The sequence below is a fragment of the Etheostoma spectabile genome, chromosome 6, assembly GCF_008692095.1.
Source record: "Etheostoma spectabile isolate EspeVRDwgs_2016 chromosome 6, UIUC_Espe_1.0, whole genome shotgun sequence".
NCBI classification, from domain to species: domain Eukaryota; kingdom Metazoa; phylum Chordata; class Actinopteri; order Perciformes; family Percidae; genus Etheostoma; species Etheostoma spectabile.
Genome location: NC_045738.1, coordinates 4710407 through 4726054, shown reverse-complemented (window position 1 = coordinate 4726054; position 15648 = coordinate 4710407). Strand labels below are relative to the sequence as shown.

Sequence of the window (15648 nt, the reverse complement as noted above, 5' to 3'; positions counted from 1 at the left end):
ACGTTCTGGGAACCAAAAATTGTTAGCTGGGTAGTTTTTTTCTTATTTGTATGACATTTCTGACATAGGCCGTCGCCACGTCGCCGTCGGAAAATGTTTCTAACATGCACTTGCCGCCTAGTCGCAGCTGGTCTCTCGTCTGCAATCCCTATTAAATAAATTCAAAAATCCACAAGGCGGGAACGGGGATAGACGTCTCCTGCTCCTTCTCCAGGGTATCCTTTGAATTGGCATAATCAGATTGAAAAGTTGCTCTAAAAGTAGGCCTACCGACAGTAGGCTATAAAAATAATACGATACATTTACTTGCAGTAGGCTACATCAGCTTTTGTGACCTGCACTGTTGGAAGAATCCATTGTAACTCTAAGATTGATTGAACATTGGCGCCATCTAGTGGATCATTTGCAGTAATTGCCTTAATGTATAAACTTCATACATTATGTAGCTAATTTCAAGTATGTGTATGAATATACCCTTTTTATTTACGTACATCTGTACATAGTAGTCAAACGTGCATGTTTAATGTTACCATGTTCATCTCTGTATTTTGCTGTAATGTTATGTCTGTGTATGTTTCTGTGTTGAAAGTAACACAAAGGTGGAAACTAATTCCTTTGTGTTTACACTTACATTGCCAATAATGCAGTTTCTGATAAAAATCGACCCAGTTTGACCCAGAGGTGAACTGTCCCCTGCTCCCTCCTCCCCTTTCCCCTTCTCACACAGCTTCTCTGTGCACGGTACCTTCACAGCAAGCAGGGGTGCCAATTTGCCAATTCCTTACATGGTAAAATGATCTGCTTCAACCGCTTCAAGGATTTTTTTAAAAGTGCTCGTGCTGCCCCCTTACCTGTGTCATGAAAAAATGCCGCCCTGGGCTGCTGTCCGCTTCACCCATGCCAAAAAACACTACTGATGGGCCAGAATGTTTTATTCTTGACCTTTAGCACTCTGAGGTGACACCTGGAAATGACCAAGCTTTTCCTGGCGTATAACCTTCCACTCTCCAGCAGTTTTTTTATGCTGCTTTTTGTTTTTCAAGCCTAAAACTTCAGGTCAGGCCAAAATGCAAACACATTCATATAACATGGTTACTTTGGCTGAAAAAAAGGAGCACAAAAAGAAAAAAAGGTTATACTGATGCACTTCTGATGTGCATCAGTCCTTTAAAAACATGCGTCCTTTACACAGCATGATCTTTTGTTTGACCGTAGCTTCCCCTTTCATTTTTCTTGGTTTTGCATCATTTGTGTCGTGCTCTTGGCTTAATCTACAACATATCCCGCACTAGAGCTATAAAGCCGCAGGTGAAGCACTTGTTAATGTGACAGTAATGGAACACACCTAAATAAGTCATTACTTAAAACCTAACTGCCTGCTAACCTGTTTATGAGCTCGGAGCGGTGCTGGTTCAGTGTTTGACTATGAGACCAGTCCACAGCTCAACAAGGGCCACATCACTACTGAATTGTTGGGAACAATGTTGTAGACTGGACTTTACTTTGGCAAGAAAAAAACACGGATGGATTTGGTGGGAAATTCCAGTAACATAGTCCAGATTCAGTCTGAAACACTGTCCAAAATGGAGCTTAATTCAAAAATACATATTAAAGAAGTTAATGCAATCAGTGAAAGCTACTCATCTCATCTTGCTTCCACTTTTTCCCGTAGATAATATAAATAAGAATTATTTGCACTTGAAAGAAAATATATGATCCATTATGCTTTCATTAGAGTGCTTCAACTTTGCCTCCACTCTACTTTGATGATGGGTTAATGATATTATTTCATTAAAATTCCCTGCTTCTGCACCACAATATCCGTTAAAACCTCCAGTGTTAATGCAGCCTGATATAAGGTGGGGAGTAAAGCTTTCAGCCTTAATGTGGAAGTTTGTTTTGCAGCAGCTGTGTAGCCGCTGCTCTGCCCACACAAAAACACACAATCATAAGCCCTTCACCGACGCAGACACACTTACACACACACGTGTATTTACTTCCAACGCACAAGTCTCTTTTTGTTTGTAGATGTGACACACACACACACACACACACACACACAGGCAAAATCCACATACTGCAGCTTTGTGTGGATTTGAAAGGCAATCAGGCGGTCTGAGCAGAGGAAAGCTTTTAGGTCCGCAACATTAGCTTCCTTTTAGTGGTTGGAGGGGTTTCCATCTACTTAACCACACTGGTCAAACAAAGCCTCACCCTGTCAGCTTGTTGCATCTCACAGGAGAAGTGTCACGGAGACCTGAGTTACCGTTTCTACTGTGGATGAAACCATTCAGTTCAAATGTTAAGGGCTTAGTTAACCTCTACGGCTCTAAAGCTAGATTGGTTTACAGAATATCTAACTTACATAATCAGGAGCTTTGTTTTTTTTGCTCGAAATGTTAAAGTTTAGTTTTTTAATTCATATTTGGTCATTTCCAGTCAACAAAGCCTAATTGTAGTAAAGTGTTTGATATTATGATACTGTATGTCCCTCATCCAAAGATTACTTTCACTCACTGCTGGTGACTCATCAATGTCTTAAAATAATTTCTGCATAATTGGAATTGAATATTGTGATAGTGTAGGCAAGTAATATAGTATTATAAAGTATAGTAAGTCTATATTATTATTAATAATATATTAATAGTAATTGCATAAGGAATGTGAAATATGAGGAGTTATTCTATTGTAGTTCACTCCTTGCACGGTGCAGTGGCTTTTTGAAAAAGCATTCAAAAGCCAATGAAGGCTAAGTGGCTTTTAGTTTTGAAATAGTAACATAATTCTTCTAAAATTTGACAGCATTTCTGCCTTACGATAATGTAACAGCTTGTCAACACGTGTACACATAACCAAGGTTTATCGTAAAGAATGTTTTATTATAAATGAAGATTTTAAGAATAACTACTAATTTGTGTATACAAGTTTAAATTGTGCTGATAAGTAAGAGTTAAAATTGTATATATATTTAAAAGAGTTACATTACAATAGCAAAAAAAGAACAGACAAATCCACATGCTCAATACTTCATCGTAGCTTTATTCAACAAACTGCACTTCAGCCTTCTTTGGTGGAGAAACACGCAAATAGCCAAACATCAGTAATAGTCATAGAAAAAATTCATAATTGAATAGAAAGGCCATTGTCATTCATCTCAACGTAGCAGAATGGTTGGAGCGGCGGCCATTTTTAGTACACTGTTCCACTGCAAAATAACTAGCAGGCTACTTTCTGCATAAACATCTGTTTTATTCAATAGCCAACAAACTCCAGCACCAATCTAAAAGAAGAATATCAAAATGAAAAACATACTGTTTTTAAAAACAAACAAACAAACTTATTAATATACCACAAATTCTACAACAAGCACAAGAAACACTGTCATTTCAAGTCATAGACAAGCTACAGTCATTTAATTTTTCATTTAATCACATTCTGTTTCTATCATTTTCAGGATCAAATAATTGTGAATATTGACCTCAAATTACAGAATAAATGGACTGATCTGGATGAATCACAACATTCTACCATTGTTGACTATACAACAAAATCAGAGTTAGTATTTCAGAATACAGATGTCTAATTAGGTTTATGTCTGACTCCCAGACACAGAGCCAGCTCATTTCTCTGGATCTTTCCGTCCTTGTTGATGTCACAGTGACGCAGAAGGATGCCTCGCAGCTTGTCCAGCTCAGGGATCGTGAGATTGGGCTGGAGAGGACAGAAGAGAGCGGAGTGGAAAAGCATTATAGCTGGAAATCAACACTATGCCAGCGCTCATAGACGGGTGGATGGACGCCCATCAAACTCAAATAACATCTGTTTCAAAGAAATCATCTCTTTGAGTTGACAGTTACTTAGCTTAGCTCAAAACTATGTCCTCTTTAAAAAAATACATTTTAATTATATAACAAATTTTCAATAGTATGAATTCAGTTTATATTTAATTGTGGTGTGGCGCCACACAGATCTTCAACCATTTATAATTTTCAGTTTTTCGGTCACATATTTGGAGTTGATGTAGTTGTACAGTGTAGAGCCTAATTTGTTTAATTGTTGATTATTTTAATTGTATGTGCATAAAATAAATGTCCATAATGATTTTCCAAAACCCAGAGTAGTGTGTTTAAAATTGTTTCACATAGACATCAATCCAAAAATTCTATTACTATGATAAATATTACAAAAAAACAGAGCCTCCTCACATTTGACCAGCTGATATTAAAGAGTGTGCATATGAAATGATTAATTGTGTATCATCTCTAATGTTGGAGATGTGATCTACAACACTGTAATATCTGAATGTCAGAAAGCATGTTTGCAACAACCAGCAGCATTGTGTCCTACCCTGACCAGCTCCATCATGTCTTTGACAAAGCCGTCCACTTCAGGACCCTCCAGCGCTCCTGTCTTACTCTAAACAGGGAAGAAAGAGACAGACAAACCGAGGATGAAAAGAACAAAAGACAGAAAGGAGGAAAGCGGATTACTTCATCTAATTCACCCACTCGCATTATTCAGTCATTCATTAGTCGTCCTTTTCCAGGCGTATTGCTTTGTGGGGCTGGCATCCTGGAGGGTTTGCATCTAAATCACATAACTACTTACAATAAATTAATAAGAAATATAGACAAACTGCAGGGAGAATATGATGTATTTGACCCTCCTTCTCACTGCAGTTGTGCAAACGATTTTGCTTGGTAGCAGTTTCAAATGGTGCCATATGAGAAAGCTCAAATATTCAACTTTGTGCCAGTGTTTCACCCTACCACCCAAGAGATGTTATGTGAAAGGCTGCGGTTCATCATAAAACAGCTTTCACGCTGTGCTTTTAATTTAAGAGTTAGAAAAGAGCAGCCATGGTGTGAAACATGAGTGACACTTCTCACCGAACGCTAAAGTAGTGCAGGCCGAATAAAAAGGTTCCAGCTGAGCCATTAGTTCAAGCACTACTCGGCAATACAGACAAGCTCATAAACATGATTTTACAGAATAAGAGAAGCTTATCAGTGAGTCATGTTAGGAATAATTGACTCCTATCTGGAGCTGTACTGTGAATGGTTCTGACAGAGTTAAGCCATCATCCCAAAGAGTGACTTGACATTATAATGGGTACTTTATTTTATTATGTTTCATTACAGGGAAGAGAGCTAAGTGGGTTCACTGTTGCTGTACCAAGTCCTCTTCTCCACACACACACACACACACACACACACACACACACACACACACACACACACACACACACACACACACACACACACACACACACACACACACACACACACACACACACACACACACACACACACACACACACACAGTTATTATACTTACAACATCATAATGGTTAAAGATCTTGTCAAAGTCTCTTTTCCTCTCCTCTTTACTGCAGGCCTGGGGAAAGAGGTTGTAAAATACGGGAGGAAAGAAATTAAATAATAGAACATAACTTTTTAAACTGTTGCAAAACAATTAACTCATGTTGTCATCTGCCATGTATTACAGAGCGAGATACACTTACATCCATCTCGAACTTGAGCAGAAAATTCTCCTCTAAAGCCAAGATCCTATTGAGGAAGAAATACATATTATACCAGCCTTTTAGTATTCAAAGAGAAGTATGTTCCTTATGGTGGAATTATCACCATTTATTTATCTTTTTTATAAAAAAAGATTCCCCATTACACATGCAAGCTCAAATATCTAGCCTTTTAAAGATAGAAAAGGAGGGAGGGGCGAGTTAACCTCCATTTTGTTTGACACTACTTCAAACATTAACAAGAAGTGACATCACCAAACATCATTTAGAGCACCTTAAACATCAAAATGTCTCATCCATATGAACCTTTTCTCAAAATGCAAACTGGTTAATCAAAGAATTAATTTTTGAGATGTTAACATTAGGTAAAATGTGATCTAATTTCTCTTTTATGGCTATATGCAACCATCTATTGTGTGATGCAGTAGAGATACAATCACAGGTGACTGAGATCGTAACATTGCCGGGACTTTGAAGAACAAATCTTTTTCCTGCTCTTTCAAAAGTACCTGGCCATGTCGTTCAAATCCAAACAGCCATCCTTGTTTTTGTCAAAGATTTTCATCTGAAAGAAAAGGGAGTATACTCAGAACCACGGAAAGAGGCTATAAATCTCTCTGTGTGTGTTGTTTCTGGTTATTTCCTCACACCACCTGTGACTCTAGAGCCGACTCATTCCATCTGACACTGCACTGAGCGTGAACCAATCTCCTACTAATTCAAATCTATCTGAAACTCTGGGTTTCAACAGAAGTAACTCAGGGACACAGGTAAATAAGTAACACAAACTTCCTTCTGTGACACTCTTGTTTTTTGATATCTGCAGCACACAAGATCTGAATATGTTTCAGTTAGGCAGAATAGCTGATTGCAGCGGCCACTTAAATCTTTTCAGTCTCATGCTGTTTTTATCTGTAAAAATGAACGTGTTGAAAATGTTATGAGAACATGCATACTTTTGATCCATTCCAATTCATGTACAGTAACCTACACTTCCAAGCTACTTGGAAATTGCAGGATTGGTCTGTTTTAACAGGAGAGTGACCAATGAATGCAGCTGCACACTAAGTGAAGAAAGGTTTAGCATTAACATATCTGTCTAAAGGCCGTTTTATGGTTGTGCGGAAACTCCACGCCGTAGCTACGCCAACGCTCCTACGGCATCGTGACCCTTCGGAGTTCTGCGTTGGGGTTGAACGTGTTTCTTTGCATTGTAGTGCATTTCACCACCAGAACACTAGGGAGTGTGCGGTTTCCAGAGGGTCAACCGCAACAGTCTTTGTTTACTTGTGCGTTTGTGTGTGCCTCGAGCCGGCGTGTGTGTAGGGAGTGGGCGATAGAGCAAGGGAGAAAGTGGGAGAGTGACGGCAATGGTGTAAGGACCGAGTACCGACTCTAAAGTCATTGTGAGAGAAACAAAGTGTCTTCCCTGTGTTTTCTGACCAAGGTGGGGAATCTGTTTCAGGAAAAGTTAACCATCTCCTTTATTTCATGTTGTTTGAGTACTGTATTACTACCATTGTGTCTGTGTACTCCTCCAGCTTATCAGATGACACTTTCTTATGATGCTGTTGGAACACATCTTTCAGGAAAGCCTAAGAGACAAAAGTTGATAAATAATCTAAAAAACAATCAAATCCAGGGGTTGAATTACACAGGGTTCTCTAACACACGAAACAAAAAGGAAACTTTGCATTATGCACATTGCATTATGTAGTGAGGAACAGGAATAGACATTTCAGTGTACAGCATGACAGAGCAGGAAACAGTGGTTAAGGGTTTCAGTCATTCTCTCCCAATGCCACTACTGTAGAGGAACAAAAATTGTTCCTCTACAGAAATGAGATGTGAAATTGCTTCTGCTGTGTGTTTGTGCTGACCATTTTACCTTGAGCTCCCGAGCCGATATGTAGCCGCTGCAGTCAACATCGTACTTCCTCCATATCTACAGGGGGCAGGAAATGGCAAATCAGCAAATGCTTACATGCAATGTGGTTATGGGTGAATCTGAACTAGAAACATGAAACCATAAAAAAACTGTCAACTGGTGTGTTTTCATGTGTTGCTGCAACTCCATTCATCTCAGTTGGCCTGTTACTGGTCGGTTTGGCTTGGCTCTCTCTCTCTCTTTATCTAGGACAATGACTATGCGTTGCATCTTGCACCTGCTACAATCATTTTATTAGAATGTATCCATTGATTAATTTCCTGGTTGATGTTATAGGCTCAGAATCAAAGAACTGCTAAAAAAGAAAGACATTAAATGCACCCTCACTGCACAGAAGCAATCCTCACCCAAGTCTCGGTCCGGGTTACCCACAACTCCTAAACCCAGGTAACATAAATGCACATGCAAAACATTAACAGATCATTAAAACATACTTTAACGAAGACAGGAACCATTCAGAACACAGTCCCATGAGCCTGTGCAGTACTGTAACGACGGTGTCCTTTTGTTACAGTATTGTGCACACACCTACGCTAAAGTTAAAGCATACAAACACCCGTGTATTCCCTGTATTACCCTACTGCTTTTGTCGCTATGACCACCTTTTCCACCTTTAGCATTTATTTATGTCTTTTGAACGTGCCTCTGAAGCACTGTGGCTGCTCTCCCTGTTCACCTGTTTGGTTTGGTTGTCATAGTAATCAAAGGCATTGTTGAGAAAGGCGAATTGGTGATTTGGGAGTGGACTAAAAAAATAATCAGGCTTAATCCGGCTACATTAAAATATCAATGACAATGTTGTAAATTATATTTGTCAACACTGAGCCTGCTACACATGTAGATTAACCTCACAGAAGTTAGCGTGGTTAGCGGCAACAAGCGCATCCTCAGAGCGGTTTTACCAAGGATCATGTGTATGTAGCCCAAGCTATCCGAATCTATCTCCATCCCACATTTGCCTACCTAAACCTCCACCCCCAGTCAAACAATGAATGTTGCAGTCACTCCATGTCCTGGACCACTGGCACATCAGGACACCTCTGCAATTTTTAGTTTTATTTTGTTGAAAATATTAGTGGATGTGGCTCGCCTCATGTCGTCTTGTTGCGTCCCTTGATGTTTGGTATACTCACTGACCTTACCTTAATGAATTCAACACTGTTGTCCAGAGGAGCTTCTCTGCGGAAAACTAAGAGGAAGTTCTCATCTTCAGGGAGGATCATATTGGCCAACTGGAAAACAGAGAAAAGTGATTGAATAATAATGTTTTATGAGGCTTTCCAAATCTTGTCTATTTTATTCTTGGAGAGAGTAACAATTACAACAACAATGACTGTACAAACTCAAGAACAATTTAATCCAATCCGGTCTGGTCCTTTAATTTTGATCAGATCAGGTGACAGTTTTTAATAAATCAATTTTCTACAGAAGAAAGGGATCCAATGAAGCTTTTTTACAGTGCGGTATGTGGATTATCCTGATAAGATGGGACACTCTATATGGAAAGAAGATTTTTATTTCCACCATCATTGTGTTAAGATAGAAGCAGACGTTTAAGCCGCAGATACCTCAACCTCTGCCAACTGGACCTATCTTCGTGGCTAGATACATACAGTAGGAGGGAAGAGAGAATTTATGTTGTATTGCCATTTGGATGAACAACCCCCCACCTGGCTCCTATCCAGGTCACGTTGCTTCTCATTTTTTTCTGTCCTTTTATAGTATTAGCCCCCCATTAGCAGATTAAACTGGCCCCCTTCATCGGTCTAATTATAATACAAGATGATGCTGCCAACTTTTACTTCAACAAGCGCAATGCACCAACAGATTAATGCCAACTCCAACAGAGCTGTTCAGAAAATAAATGGAATCAACAAAGAAAACAAAAAAAGTCTTGCCATTACTGCCACCAGCAGAGTGTAACTGTTCAGACTGTATAGAATTCTATGGATGGCAAATGAAAGATGGAGGACAGGTTGAAACCTTAGTTTCATCAAGTATCCAAACACTGAAGTGTCTTTGAGTAAAACAGAACCGCTGCCAGATCCATGACTGTTGTGTTGTACAAAGCTTCAGGAGGGAAGGTTTCAGGATCATTACTATTTCAAAATTCCAAAAGTGCATTCATGTTATCTAGCACAGTTACTTACCCTGCAGTAATAGTAGTTTCTTTAATGTCATTTAGAATCATAGTGTTTCTGCTGTTTATTAAATCACATAACAATGCACGTAAATGTCCAAATGAGTTCCAAACAGTGAGGTATACAGAAATAACATTTGGAAAAAAAGAGAGCATGTGTATCAAATCAGGAAAGACAAAGTGGGATGGGTGTGTGCCTAGTTGGTAGGGCGTGTAGCTACTGTACAAAAAGGTTTGACCATACTGTTCCTGCATCAGCCCCTGTAAATCATGTAGTTGGCAAACAAGTATTGATTTATTTTTTTTTTTTTTACAAATCTTGAGTAGAAGCCAAAGCCTTTGGGGTCTGTGGGTGCAATGCATTAAGAGATTGGCATGATGAGTGAGTACACGTTTCTTTTTCAGAAAAAAAGAAAATGTACTTCATTCCGCTGATGAAGCACTGTCGCTGTGCCAAGAGCCCCATTCCTGTATCATTTTTTTCAAATTTCTGGGAAACAGCCGCAGCTTGTTAAATTGGCAGTCAAGTTTGATTTCATTTTATAAACAGACTCAAACAGTCATTTAAGAATTAATCGTAATTACTTTTAATTAACAATTGCTTAATTACAAGCAAGAGTCCTACTTGAAGACCAAAAGGATCATTAGATTATTCCCCATTTAGAAGAATCATTTTACCTGATTAGATTTGTGATACGTTTATATAAATACTGTATGTAGATTGTTAGGTAGTTCCTCTGGCTGTCTCTTCAGGATGGGCTCAGCAGTGCCAGAAATTTGTTTGCTTTCTTTTTCATTATGGTACAAGCTGGATCATGCATTGATATCTCATCAGATAAGATGAACAGGAGATGCAGCAGAAGATGAGGGAGGGGAGGTGGAGGAAGCCAAAGGGCTGAGTGGATTAGATCAGTCAGACAGAAGGGAAAGAGAAGAATAAAGAATAAAGAGGAAGTTAGAGTGTGAAGGTTTTATTTTGCAGATAGTCACAGTGAGAAAGAGAGGTGGTGTTGTGTGGGAGTTGGCTATGTCGCCGAATTGTGTATGGCAGTCACTCTATGCACCATAAATATGAAGGAGAATGTCATAAATCAGTGATTACTCACTATTAAGTACCCTACATTTAATATGAAGGAAATGAACTGAAAGAGGGAGCTATTTTAGACACAGAAATTGTGCACTGCAGTACCTCTTCAATCTGTAGTTTCCCATCAGCAGTGACATCATAGGCAGACATAAACCTTTGTTTCAGTCTCTGGACTCTCTCTTCAGTCACTTTCTCCTGTAGAAACACAATACGTAAACATACGTTAAAATGCAACATTGATATTCTTGAATCAATGTTGCAGCGAGCATTAAACTGGGCAGATATATGATGATCCAGTATGTGAGGGTGCAAAATGAAATGTCATTTACAGTAAATTCTAATGAAAAAAACCAACATGTTGTATTTTAAAGTCATTCTTTTAAATCACATTTGAGAAGAATATTAAAGGACAAACACTGAATTGGCTGTTAGTCACAGTTATTTTAAGCAATGTAACCATGGATACTGCTTTGATCTCCCATTTTTTATTCTTAAGGTTTGCTTTCTTAACCCAAGACTTACTGTGTGTCTCTGTACATGTCCTCTTTGGTCTACTTGGTATTTCAAATACACACAACATAGTGTGTGGGCATTATACCACAAACATGACGTCATCCAAGACAAGATGAGATATTTCTACTAATTCTAATTATTTGCGATGCTTTTAGAGTGTGTTAATCAATGGACTTTACTACCTTCGACTGCAGCAAGTATTTACTGCAATACCTCAGTGAAATATATAAAACCTATCTAAACTTTCTCATGAATCTACACCATTTACTATAGATAATGAAGAGTCAGAAAGTACATTCACTCATGAAACATGATGTACTTCAGGATATGGAGTATGAACGTCTTCTAGATAAGTTATCCTTAGATATAATCTAAGAAAAAAAAGCTGCAAAGACAGCTTGTTGCATGCGTATCTGAGTTAAGAATCACATTTCTGGTTCCTGTCCAGACCAGTCTTTTTATCAGTCATAGCTCAGACAAAAGCTTGAAGCAACTGAAAGAGAGAATATTTTCTGACGTTGAAGTTATTTTAAGACATATTTAGCAGCTAGCATTTTTGAAACCTCCCCCCCCAATTCTGTAGTGTAACTATAGAAACTTGTGGATCAATGAGCTGAAGTCTGATTCAACGTTTCATGCAGTGCACAGTCTGCAGACTAGCAAGTGCCAGATCCTGACTCATTACTGAAAGGCAACTGTTTATCTTCAGCATCCGTTTTCTATCAGATACTGACTCATGTTTGGCACCACTAATCTCCTGTTGCTAAGCAGAAGTTTTGAAAGCACATATTGATATTTGACTTGATGTACACTATTGACATCATGTACACTGCATAACAAAGTCATTTATTCCGGGATTACTGGTATATTAAACAGTGTGTCACTTGCAAATTTATTAGGTTGCATATGAGTATTCATTGAAAAGGTGTTCATTCATGTAGGAGAAATCTGCATAATTACCAAATATGTTGCACTTGAGGAAATGAAAAGACAGATATACAAGTTAGAAAGGCACCATGTAGATAATGGCACCCAATGGCTGAATATAATATAATAGAATGACTGTGCCATTAGAAATACACAACAGTACTTATCCTGGGGGCATTTATGATGGAAAGCAAACATCAGAGAGACAAAGCGTCGGTGGTCTGTTTGTTTTAGTACAACCCCATTAGTATGTGAGGGAGTCCAGTCACACACACGCAAACACACACTGGAACACGTACTAATAGTTGTGTGCCCATTTGGTTTTCCATTATAACTGGAACTGGAACTTTTCCTTTGACAGTGACCAGAGCTCTTTTTACATCGTTACAGTCACTCCACCCATCAAGATAAATGCACGGAGGTTCAGCTGCCCACACAGCAGAGATCACAAGTGCTGCAAAGTCTGGGTCCAAAGCCAAATGTGATTCCCAGAAGCTAATTCAAGATATAACTTTGACAAATGGTGTCTTACATTAAATAACCCAAAAATGAATTACCATTGCATGCATTCAATTGAATTCAATGGCCAATTTAAAAATAAATTGTTGCCTGTACTTGTAGAACATGTGCAATACATTAAATAACAAGATAAACTAAGAAATATGGCAAATGTATGCCTCATTTCCTGAGATCTTCTTCTTTTAAAAAACAGTAGGGCTGGGCAATATGCCCAAAATCTTTTTTCCTGAAATACTGTAGGTCATTATATATTATGATAACACTACATATCACAATAAAGCATGTTTTTATTTAATGAATTATCTATGAAATAGCCACATGGTAAGACCAACTTTTTGTATACCACTGTGTTAAATAAATACTTAATAAATACGGCGTATTTTCTTATTTTATTCTTAAGTGCAAAATTAACATAACATGCAAGGATCAGAACGTAAAGAACCGTCTAAATGACAGAAATATTGCCGTAACGCAGTTCAGCCGCTAGCAATAGAAACAACATATAGAAACATTTATAGTATATCGCTTTGACGGTATATCTTCATATCGCCCAGCCCTTATGTACATCAACACTAAGTTATTCTAGCATCATTGATGTAGCATAGATATGACACAGTATAATATACATTTGTCAATATCAGATGGAATTAATGTTGCAGTATGTGCCTTTGTGTTTGTTAAGCTGTTGTCATCACAAGTTATGGATAAATTCATCTAAACAAATTCTTACCTGCTGACCCAGTTTCTTCATCATGTGAACGAAAAAGTCATCAAGCTCTTTGCCCTCAATGTAGCCATTATCTGTCAAAGAAAAGTCCTTTAGGTTTTAAAGCCAGTGAATAATTCTCAAAATTCAAATATGACTGAGAACTTTCAATGTCACTAGTGACTCTTATCACTGCCAAATTGTTTTCATATTTTGAGTTTTGACCTGTGTAAAGTCTGGCTGTGCATTTATGATCAATCCACTTGCAGACAAATATTAATAAATACATTATAAAGTGCTGTAATTTCTCTTTAGGTATATTTATGGTGAAAAAAAACTGTCCTCACCATCTGCATCAAAGTGTTGCCAGATTTCCAGGAAACCAGCTGCATCCAGGTTTTTAAAAGCAGTGTCCATTTTAAGGTCAGAGTCAACTTTAACACATTAAAACACCAAGGACTGAGGTGACAAACTGTGTTGCACTGTTCAGCCTGCTTGGTTGACATATGCTCTTTCAGATTTAAACCACACCTCCTCAGCATGTGTGTGAGCGAGAGAGAGCGAGAGAGAGCGAGAGCGAGAGCGAGAGCGAGAGAGAGAGAGAGAGAGAGAGAGAGAGAGAGAGAGCATCATGTAGCATAATATTTGCCATCTGGTGGCTGTATTGTTACATTGCAAAGCAGAACTTCTTTTACAAAAGTTACAAAAAAAAGACAATGCAGAAATTTTGAAGCTGCAAAATTGTTTTTAATTAATGTTAATATTTGCATGAAGAAATCCAACACCAGCAGAATGACTGGGGGACCATTTTAAATTATGACAAAATTGCACAAATAACGTATCAAGACTGATAATGAGCAAACATGTAATTTTTATGTGCATTTTTCTTCCAGTTGAAGGAAAACGGACATTGTTTTGCATTATTTCTTTTTTTGAATCATGATGAAAGTAACATTAAATTGATTACATGTAATAACAAATGAATACATACAAAGAATTAATTTCTACATTTATGAACACAATGTACATGTGAGAGGAAAAACAAAGGATCACCGGCCACTGTTTTTCATTCCAAATAAGTTACAAACAAACCCCTAGTAAAGTAGTGTACTTAGTACCAAAACAATTTTAGGATTTGTTGTGTTCACATAGGCATGTGAATGTTTCACAGTGTGTATAACACATGTGCGTATATTACACATACATATATATACACATGCACACTCCTAGATGTATGAAAGCACATATATACATACATACAGTACTCACAACCACATCATGCAGTCACACACACACACACACACACACACACACACACATACACACACAGAGAGTCTAGACGCAATGCTACTGGTTATTTTTTACTTTCTTCACTCCGTACACCAACATAAATAAAGATGGATTCTCATTTTTCAGGGTTGAACAGATCAGTCTTTCAGACAGCCAGCTGCTTCTGAAATCCCAAACAGAAAGCAAAAACAGAGAGAAGAAGGGATCCATATGATTTCCTTGCATCATAAAAATGGTAAGAAATGTCAACGGAATACAGCACACAGCCACACGTGTTCCCTTTAAAGTAATGGTATTTTGTTTTGTATGTCCTGGAACACCTTTCAAACAAAAGTGATGTTTGGTTTTGGGGCTGAGACTGTAAATCGAAGCAGATGTTGACATCAGAGACTAGATTAACTATGTACAGCAGGAATAGTGTTATTTCAGAGCAATGATTAGTGACAAAGATGCAAAATCTTATCAGAATCCCACAAAAAGACATCAATAGACACCGTAGGAAACGCTGCACCAGTAAGACCTTCGGCTCTGACTTGGCTTGGACTATTGTAGAATAACATACATTTGTGACCTTTTCACACTGCGCATAAAGAACAATGTCTGGTGCATGTTTAAATAAACATTGGAGCACACTATAGCCTAAAGTTAAAGTAATTCCAAAGTGGTTAATTGTGATGTAATGAAACATCAGTTGGATCTCACAACATATAGGTGTGTTGGGGGGTATACTGCTGCTTTTCACATCATATAGGATGATGGCAGAGATGGGACAGATTCCCATGTTATGGCAATGCAAGCATTTTTGTCATCAGTTTGTATGACTGTTAAAAATACTATGCAATGACAATGTCACTATATTATTAGCACTATATTAATTATATTTGGGTTTATTTTCATTGAATGATGGCTGACGTGAGGCATTCATATTTGTATAAAAATATTAAGTTTCCCAGTAATAATTACAATTTGGATGTTG

The 15648-nt window shown here is 38.0% G+C and overlaps 1 protein-coding gene across 1 annotated transcript; it reads right to left on the bottom strand.

Annotated features, from left to right (window-relative positions):
* Positions 1-3019: 3019 nt before the first annotated feature.
* Positions 3020-13934, bottom strand: scgn (secretagogin, EF-hand calcium binding protein). The gene is made up of 11 exons (XM_032519433.1): positions 13730-13934; positions 13407-13477; positions 10820-10912; positions 8633-8722; positions 7431-7487; positions 7060-7137; positions 6052-6107; positions 5525-5570; positions 5338-5397; positions 4348-4416; positions 3020-3711 (listed from the first exon to the last, which is right to left on the bottom strand). Exons 1-11 carry the CDS (start codon positions 13797-13799, stop codon positions 3580-3582), a joined length of 822 nt encoding a protein of 273 aa, XP_032375324.1. The 5' UTR covers positions 13800-13934; the 3' UTR covers positions 3020-3579.
* Positions 13935-15648: the final 1714 nt, after the last annotated feature.

Coding starts and splice junctions, on each gene's coding strand:
- scgn (XM_032519433.1), bottom strand. CDS start 13,799: ATGGACACTGCTTTTAAAAACCTGGATGCAGCTGGTTTCCTGGAAATC. Junction 8,723..10,819: donor GGAAACTACAGATTGAAGAG/GTACTGCAGTGC, acceptor TCTGTTTTCCAG/TTGGCCAATATGATCCTCCC. Junction 7,138..7,430: donor TATCGGCTCGGGAGCTCAAG/GTAAAATGGTCA, acceptor TTTGTCTCTTAG/GCTTTCCTGAAAGATGTGTT.